The sequence below is a fragment of the Budorcas taxicolor genome, chromosome 15, assembly GCF_023091745.1.
Source record: "Budorcas taxicolor isolate Tak-1 chromosome 15, Takin1.1, whole genome shotgun sequence".
Taxonomy (NCBI): Eukaryota; Metazoa; Chordata; class Mammalia; order Artiodactyla; family Bovidae; genus Budorcas; species Budorcas taxicolor.
Genome location: NC_068924.1, coordinates 54,491,425 through 54,501,062, shown reverse-complemented (window position 1 = coordinate 54,501,062; position 9,638 = coordinate 54,491,425). Strand labels below are relative to the sequence as shown.

The following is a 9,638-nucleotide window of genomic DNA, read 5'->3' as shown; positions in this document are numbered from 1 at the left end:
GGAGAAAACGCTTATTGAATACTTATTTTCATGGTAATATAGTTATTTGAATAAATTCAACAAGAATTTGTTCTCCTTGTAACAGGACACAATTGGAAACACTGATTATATTACCAAGGTTTTGACTGGAATGTCATATTTGAGGATGGTGTACATAAATATGACTAGTTTTAAGGAACTAAGGTTGACTTCAAGTAGCCAGTGCTTCTTGGAAAACTGGCCCAGGACCTGGTTTACAGGAGTCTCAGCTTTACAGGTGAAAACAGAAAGCCACTTCCTGGCAGGCCGTGGAAGCTTAGGATATTTGAGGTACCTGAAGAAGGAGGTATTCATCTACATGTGCAGGTATGCAAGAGAAGTCTAATAGCAAGTTCTTACCTTGGATTTCATCTCAAGGCTTCCAAAAGTCCCAGCTGGGATTTCTAACAAAAGTTCAAAAGGTCTATGTCTTCAATTACCATTCCTTATGCACTTATATAAATAATCAGGCCAAGTTTGATAAGGCTAGACTCATCCTACAAACAAAAACAGTCTTACCTTGATTATCTGTGATAGAAATGGGGGGATTATAGAATTAAATCGTGTATTCCTGTAATTGCTGACTTTCAATGCTCCCTGAAAGGAGCTCAGGGTGGAGAACAGAAATGAGGGACTCTGTGCTCTGGGAAAAACTGGCAGAGCAGATCTTCAGATAGTTAGATATTTTCAGGAGCCAATTTTATGCGCCCAGTTCTTGAATTCCTCATATCTAGAAAAGCACTAAAATCCTTCATGGTGACATCTGCTTCTTGTGAGTAGCAGAAACCTAGGAGGGTGGAAAGTGCTTGGTTCCAAGTGTTAGGACCAAACTGAAGCCAGGACAGGATCTAAGGGGCGGGCTAGGCCTGAGAAAAGCTGAGGCTCTGGGAATTCCTGCAGGCAGTGTAGCTCTACCAATCAGAAAAAAATCCCCGTAGCCCCCCGCCCGTGCCAGACCTGAGCCAATCCGGATAGGGATGCGAGGTTTAAAAGTCCCGCGTGCGCGCGCACGCACGCACGCACGTACGGTTTAACCAATCAGCTATGCTGTTACAGAAACAAAGAACCATGTGTATAAAAGTATATGTGATTCAGAGCTCGGGGCCTGTGTCTGATTCCACTGTGCTGGATGAAACATGGGTCCTGGCTCGAGCTGGTAATAAATCCCTTTATGCTTTTTCATTGCTGTGGACGTCTTATTCTCTCAGTTTTGGGGACTCGGACTCTGGGCATAACACAAGTACTCTCCCTTCACCAAAATCACACATATACTGACCTTCCCCTCCATCTCTTTGGACTAGTTTCTCAGAGCTATCTAAAATGCTGTCTCCTAGGCTGTAGTCCTCATTTTGCCCCCAGTAAAACTTAACACAATTCTTAAATCCTCTCCTGGGAGTTTCAGTGCCACATCTAAAATCACATTGTCATAGAACTAGCATATCTCCCATCTATTCTCCCAAGGGCCTATTTATCTTTCCCTAAACATCATTTGTTTTCTCCTAAGTGCCCTTTTCTGCACTCCCCTTCTCTTATTAAGATGGTAAATTGCAAATTCTTCAAGACATATTTTACTCTGAACCCCAATTTACATATGTAAAACTTGCCATTTCTCTTGCTAATCAGTCCTTTGTCAGTTTAAAGCGGCTGCCTGCAATGCGAGAGACCTGGGTTCGATCCCAGGGTTGGGAAGATCCCCTGGAGAAGGAAATGGCAACCCACTCCAGTATTCTTGCCTGGAGAATCCCATGGATGGAGGAGCCTGGTGGGCTACAGACCACGGGGTCGCAAAGAGTCGGACATGACTGAGTGACTTCAATTTCAATACCAACTGAATCTAAGAGGGTAGACAGAGGAGAGGCTTTCCCTCACTACTGGAGAAACCAAGTCCAGGGGTATGCTCTCATAAACCTCATCAATACTGGCAGCTTCTCCCTATCTAGTAACTACAATTAGACATAAGTTTCCTTAAAGAGAGTGCGGCTGTTTCAAAAATAGCTGAAGTTTTCATTCAGATGGGTCTTGACTGTTCACTTCTAGCCCTCTCCACAATGGACTTCTAGCCAATTTTCAGTCATTATTTCCAAATATTTAGGGGCTTCCCTGGTGGCTCAGAGGTTAAAGCATCTGCCTGCAATGTGGGAGACCGGGGTTCGATCCCTGGGTTGGTAAGATTCCCCTGGAGAAGGAAATGGCAACCCATTCCAGTATTCTTGCTTGGAGAATCCCATGGATGGAGGAGCGTGGTGGGCTACAGTCCATGGGGTTGCAAAGAGTTGGACATGACTGAGTGACTTGACTTCACTTCCAAATATTTACAGCATGATGAATAAGCTGAAATTTTAGACAATGAAAAATAAGACAAAGTGTGGAGCCCTATACCAAGGTGACAGCTGTGAAGCCCTGTACCAAGGTCACGGAATAAAAATCTCTGGAACTGATCAAGCCCCATAGCAACTGTTGCCATGGGTGTCCAGATCTAAATCAGCCAGCTCCCTGACTTCATATTCCCTATAGCATCCTAACCAATCACCTAATGCCACCGTTCCAGTAGGAATTCTGTCTTGAGGTTTTAAAAATTTGACCACTAGCATGCAAAAGGGCTCTCTTGAGCTGACCCACTGTTCTAACAGCATCTTGCACTCTAATAAACTTTATTCTCCTCTCATTCTGCCTCATGTCTGGAAATTCTTTTCCAACCCATGCACCTACCACGACACAAAGTGATCAAACATGGTACTGATATGAAGTGAGCTTCCCTGACAGCTCAGTTGGTAAAGAATCCACCTGCAATGCAGGAGCCCCAGGTTCAACTTCTGGGTTGGGAAGATCACCTGAAGAAGGGATAGGCTACCCACTCTAGTATTCTTGGGCTTAACCTTGTGGCTCAGCTGGTAAAGAATCCGCCTGCAATGCAGGAGACCTGAGTTCGATCCCTGGGTTGGGAAGATCCCCTGGAGAAGGGAAAGGCTACCCACTCTAGTATTCTGGCCTGCAGCACTCATGGACTGTATAGTCTATGGGGTCGCAAAGAGTCGGACAAGACTGACAGACTTTCACTTTCACTGATATGAAGCAACTTGAAGACAGAGGTAGATCTGCAAATTGCTACTTAGTTGCAAATTCCATTTAGAACTGGTGCTTTTTGAAACATCAGTTTTACATAAATGCTTGTCCAGTAGCACATCATAAACCACAGGGGCTAGAATAATTTGTTTCTCTCCTGTAAATGTGGAGTTGAGAGCTAAAACTGTTAAACTTAGCAACAGATGATTTTTTCAAGAGCAAAATAATATGCAACCCATAGGACTCATAAGAAAAACTTAAATTATTACCCACCTCTCAAAGCAGAGGCATCACTTTGCTGACAAAGGTCCATATAGTCAAAGCTATGGTTTTTCCAGTAGTCATGTACAGATGTGAAAGCTGGACCATAAAGAAGACTGAGCACTGAAGAACTGATGCTTTCGAACTGTGGTGCAGAAGACTTGAGAGTCCCCTGGACTGTAAGGAGATCAAACCAGTCAATTCTAAAGGAAATCAACTCTAAGTATTCATTGGAAGGACTGATGCTGAAGCTCCAATACTTTGGCCACCTCATGCAAAGAGCTGACTCACTGGAAAAGACCCGAATGCTGGGAAAGACTGAGGGCAGGAGAAGGAGACGACAGAGGATGAGATGGTTGGATGGCATCACCGACTCAATGGACATGGATTTGGGTAAACTCTGGAAGTTGGTGATGGACAGGGAGGCCTGGCATACTGCGGTTCATGGGGTCACAAAGAGTCGGAGAAGACTGAGCGACTGAACTGAACTGAAAGGACTCATTTTTCTAAAATACAATTTGCTGTAGGGCTCATAGATGAGCACCTTTCACATTAAGTGATATATTCACAAAACATTCTTTACTCAGAAGAAAACAGGTTTCTTTTGGCACTCCCTAGTTAACAGGAAAGGGAATAGGAAATGAACAGACAATGTTAATGAAGGGAAGAGCAGTAGTAATATCCCAACCCTGTAATAATATAACCCAAAGTCCTAGAAGGGATAAAAAAAATTAAGCCACATTGAAATAAAGATGATTCAGCAGTATCACAAAGGTCATCAGTATTTTTGTAATACTGATACTTGGGCACAGATACAAAGTTTTGTGTGCTAATATACAGATTGCTAAAAAGGGAGCTAGGTGTGAGACAAAAACTAACTTAGAAAATTAAAGAGCCTGATTTAGTCTCTGCTTTCTGTCCAACCCTTCTAAAATGTCTTCTGCTGAGCTTTCATGCTATTGTTTTCACAGCAGAAACAAGGGTGTTTGGCCACAGTGTTATAGTCTCCAAGCTGCCGGACAACTTCATTCAACAAGAAATTATATGTGGCTGTGGTTGAAACAAAACAAGCTGCTCAAAAGGACCTCAGTGTCAGGGTATGTTCTCTGTACCCTTAATCTGACCTTAATACTGTAGAACCTTAGTCTCACAGTGTCTTCCTGACACAAACAAGACAATGATATGAAACAAATTACTTATTCAAAAAATGTCAGATGGCTGACAGCCTAGGTAGTTGCACGTGAAATGCAGCCAGATGCCAGAATCTTGAGGCAGAAGAAAGAACAGTCTTACAGGCTTGTGTTGGTTCTGTTCAGTTTCCATTTTCCTAAGGCACAACCAAAGTTCTTTTAGATTTATACTCTGGTAAGTGTTTTTCTTGCTGGAGGATCATAAAAGCAGGTGGAAGTAACAGCCAATTGGCATGCTAAAGTAAGGAAAACAGGACTTGGACTAAAACTAAGGTCAGCAGGTGAAAAAAAACAACAAAATTTGTATTGGTTTTAAATTAGTACCAAAGTTTCCTACTGAAGAACAGAAAAACAACAGAAGTGTCTTACACCTTTGCATAAGAAAAAATGACTTTCCTTTGGAAGCTGTTGCTCAGAATTTAATCTGGGGTAATGATAACATGTAATAAAAACAATATGGATTTTACAATAATGTATAAGCACAGAAAAGTTGTAAAAATGCTAATGTACAGAGCTACAAATATGGTGATATATGAGCAAAGGGGTCAAATCAAGTTTTCACTCTAGGTAGGTGTTGTGTTTATGACAAGTGACTCAATTTGTTATACATTCAACTCCAATAGAATTAGCTGCCTTACAATGAGATTTCACTGCCGTATCGTAGCATTTTAATTTTTGGTAGTTCTGTTACAAGTTCAAGTAAGTTAGAGCTGTTTTCAACCCTTATGTCTATTTCCTTCTAAAAACATGAAGGAGCAGGTATTCTAATAAGCTTTATGTAAATAGAATCCTGATCATTTTAGCTCTAATTAACTCCATGCATTTCCCTGGGCATAACTATTGACTCTCTGAAAACTGGAAAATATTGCATAATTTTAAAGTCAGAGTACAACAACATTTACTGGTAACCTCAAATAAGTTATTCTAGGAGGATGAAATGTGAGTAGGTGAGTCCACCAATCATGTTTGCCTAGCCATAAAAACAGTCACAACTTAAAGATCTGCAAAGATCAAAGGAAACAGGGCAACAACCTTTAACTGGCTGGAGGTGGGACATTCTACAGGTGTCCTGGCAGCCTTCATAAAGGGTAGAAGATGACTGACTCACCCACCACACAGAGATACTCCAGTGCCCACCATAAGTCTGGAATGTGACAAGTATAGAACCCAGAGGCAGGTCTGAGCTTGCTTACAACACTCTGACCATCACAGAGGCAGATAATGACAAAAATATAAATCAAGGCTGATGCAGCTAAGTGCTGCCTCATAGCAGGCCAACTGGGTATGGGGTTTTGCTAGTCCTTAGCTGACTGTTTTCATTATTCAATCAAATATTAAGAAAAGTTCATATGCAAGCCTTGGCAAACAAAAGTTAACTTCCTATGATCAGCATAAACTGTTAACATGTTAAGAGAAGCCCAATACTTATAGCATTCGGGTATATACATACACATCATGTCTGTTTCTTTTTAAACATCTTAGAGTGAGGGTGAGGAGAAGGAAGACAAATGAGATAAAGACACAAGCTAAACATCCAACAAGTCCCATTCCTCATTCTCTGTGTGGCTGGCAGCATGTCACAAAGTCACTCCTTCGCTGTGATGGTCGTAATACATCTGAACATGTACATCTTTATTTCCTTGTTCGTTTGGCTAGGCCTAGGGTACGTGCTATTTCATTTTCTTGGTGTAACAATTCATCACTGCTTCCTGAGAGGCTCAAACAGGATCACTGGCCAGATTCCGAAGAGAAACTGTTTGGAAACAAGTTAGGACAAAATGAAAGAAGATAAAATTGTTCCATGTTATCCCTGAAAAAGAAGTCATAGGCTATGCCTACAGTGGTTTGTTAGTGGTTGCCCTGGTATTAATAATCAGAGCACAGCATATTCTTTCCAGGTCTGTACCATATCTCAGAAACAATTTTTATTTATTTAAATATATTAAGCATCTACTTTTTCAAGCATGGAGCTGGGCATTTAAATTCTCTCAGATGCTTAAACAGCTCTTCAACTTAGCTATTAACAGCTCCATTTTATTGCTGAAGAAACTAAGGCTTGAAGAAAGGAGACTTGCCTAGGGTCATAAAGCAGTAAGTCAAAGACAGAAGATTCAAGAGCATCTGGTTCCAAAGCCTGTACTCTTTCCATCCCATCCCCTTCTTCTGCATCCATCCCATTCTCCCATTACCTCCTTCTCCAACACACACATACACACAACTCCCTAGGAAGGAGACTTACCTTCACCTTTGGCCTGTATCTCAAATAAAGTGTTCTTGTATATAAACTGAAAGAAAAGGGGAGAGGGAAGAGCTTTTCAGACAGTTTTTTTTCTTTTAAATTATAGTTGACTTACAGTATTGTATTAACTTCAGGTGCACAGCAAAGGGATTATATGTATATATGTATGTATATACACATACACATATATATGTATTCTTTTTCAGATTATTTTCCATTAAAGGTTATTACAAGATATTGAATATAGTTCCCTGTGCTATATGGTAGATCCTTGCTGTTTATTTTATATATAGTAGTGTGTATCTGTTAACGCCAAAGCTCTAATTTATCCCTCCTTCCCCACCCCCTTTTCCCTTTGGCAACCATAAATTTGCTTTCTATGTCTGTGAGTCTATGTCTGTTTTGTAAATAAGTTCAGATAAATTTTTAATTCATGTAAACTGGCTTATTGACATATTCAACCACACTGCCTCTGTATATACAAAGAAAAAATAGCATTGAACTTTAGTAACCATTTTTGAGAATCTACTCTGTGCAGAATACTTGGCAAAGTACTAAGAAAGATGGAGAAATGAACAACTCTTGCACTGGACACTCAGGATATTTGTAGTAGGGAGCATTCCACTCATGCTTGATTTTATTCATGTCATGATTGCCAGTTTCATCCCTGAAGTTATATGGTAGTAAGAATTAAGACAGAGTATTCCTAGAACATTTTAGAAATGGTTATATCAACTCTATAAGGATTATAATATAGGTGTGAAATAACCAGAAAGGTATCACTTCTTCAGAGAATTCTTTAAAATGAATCACCTCTAAAGATAAGATTTTAATATCAGTCCATACAGCAAAAAGTTAAATTTATTCCTGAAAAATTTATTAAACTATGTATAACTTACAACATACAGTTTATGTACACTATTTAATTGTATTTGAATAGTAATATACAGCATGAGTACATATGTAAAACATAATTTTGTAGTATGAAAAATGTCCTACTTTAAATAAGAGAATGAAAAAGAGCATGGTAACTTTGTGTGGCTATACCATCCTACTGTACCTCAAACTGGAATTGTGAAGAGAGGCATCATATATTAAAACTACCGCACTATCTTAGAATATAACCTTTGTTGTTATTCAGTCAATAAGTTGTGTCCAACTCTCTGCAGCCCCTTGGACTGCTGCACACCAGGCTTCCTTGTCTTTCACTCTCTCCCTAAGTTTGCTCAAACTCATGTCCATTGAGTCAGTGATGCAATCCAACCATCTCGTCCTCTGTTGCCCGCTTCTCTTGCACTCAGTCTTTCCCAGCATCAGAGTCTTTTCCAAAGAGTAGGCTCTTTGCATGAGGTGGGCAAAGTGTTGGAGCTTCAGCTTCAGCATCAGTCCTTCTGAAGAATATTCAGGGTTGATTTCCTTTAGAATCGACTGGTTTGATCTCCTTGCTGTCCAAGATTATAATAAAATAAACTTACTCTGACGGATTTTCAGATGTTAATCTCTAAAATGAAGCTACCATATTCTCTCTTCTCGTTAGTGAAGAGTCCTGGACTGGGGCAGAGAAGCCCTGGATTCCGATCCATGCTGTTCCCTCTACCACTCTCAACTATTTATTAAGTACCTACAACATGTGGGCAAGCACTGGACCCAGAGTTTTATACACACTTCATTCTTAAATTACCCTACTAGATAGGTATTATTCTTGTTTTGCATATGAGAAAGTCTCAAAAAAGGTCAAATATTTCATTCAAGGTGGTATAGCTATTAAATGCTAGAAGCAAGATTTGAAGTCAGCTGCCATCTAATGATTATCCAGTATGTTGTCCTGGAACTGGCCAGTGATCAAGTCACTTCTCTCTGGGCCCCAGTTTTGTTCACCATCAAATGAGGAAGTTATATTAGGTTATTTCTAAGGTCTTGATTGGTAGATGGCTGTAAATTTGTGTGAGTAATGTCTGATGGCTACTTCTGTGAAACATTCCTCTCCCCTAACTTACTATTTTTTTTTCCTCTGCTCAGTTTTAAAGCAACTTACTTTTTAGTCTTTTGGGGGTGGAGTATAGAGTGAGCTTCTGATTCATCCAACTTGATGCAGAAAAGTCTTCCATTAGACTCCCTTCTTTGGGCCGGCTCCTTTTCTTTGGTTAGCTCTAGGTCTTGACTTCTGTCTCCTTTGTTCCATGAGGCCACAGAATCAGAGCTTAGAATTGATGGACTGACAAAAATTCTTCCAGCCCAAAGCAGCTGTGGTGCTCATTTTTAGGTACCTGTTTTCTTTTAGACTGTAATATTTATTTTAATATTGTCAACATTTGATGCTTTAAATATTTTATCCAACACTCTTCGTTGTTTTAGCAGGAAATCTGTCTGAATATCCTAGGCTGGCATCATTGCAAATGAAAGTCCTGGTCAATTTAAACATTTCAACAATCTATGGAATAAAAGAGTATTCTCCTTATTTTAACAGATCAGGAAATGGAGACTTAGTGCTAAGTAAATAACTTGGCACAAGATTGTTACCCAGTTATGAAGTAAAGGAGTAAAGATCTGAACTCAGATATGTTTTACTCTACTGTGTTACTCTTTGTTTCAAACATCTGTACAGGACCTAAGTTTTAGAGTACATCATGTTACTAAATTCTCAAACTGTCCCTCTGAAATATCAGTATTCACATGTTCCCTTCAATGAGGGACCTACAGAATCAAAATTTCCATATAATTAAAACTTATAACATTGAAGTTTCTTTTATTTCAGTTATTTAGGGTGAAATATATCTAAAATATATTCTATTCTTCCCTGTCTCCTTAAAAAAAAGGAAGACATTTTAACATTACTAGAAAACAATAAAATTAACTCAAAATCACCA

The 9,638-nt window shown here is 39.7% G+C and overlaps 1 protein-coding gene across 1 annotated transcript in view; it reads right to left on the bottom strand.

The window, feature by feature from the left end:
* Positions 1 to 6,051: 6,051 nt before the first annotated feature.
* ACER3 (alkaline ceramidase 3) overlaps positions 6,052 to 9,638 on the bottom strand; it is a 141,918-nt gene continuing 138,331 nt past the window's right edge. Inside the window, exons 10-11 of the mRNA XM_052653093.1 lie at positions 6,772 to 6,817; positions 6,052 to 6,285 (exon numbers count right to left, since the gene is read on the bottom strand). Of these exons, the coding sequence (XP_052509053.1) occupies positions 6,232 to 6,285; positions 6,772 to 6,817 (100 nt within the window). The 3' untranslated portion in view covers positions 6,052 to 6,231. The remainder of the gene's footprint in view (positions 6,286 to 6,771; positions 6,818 to 9,638) is intronic.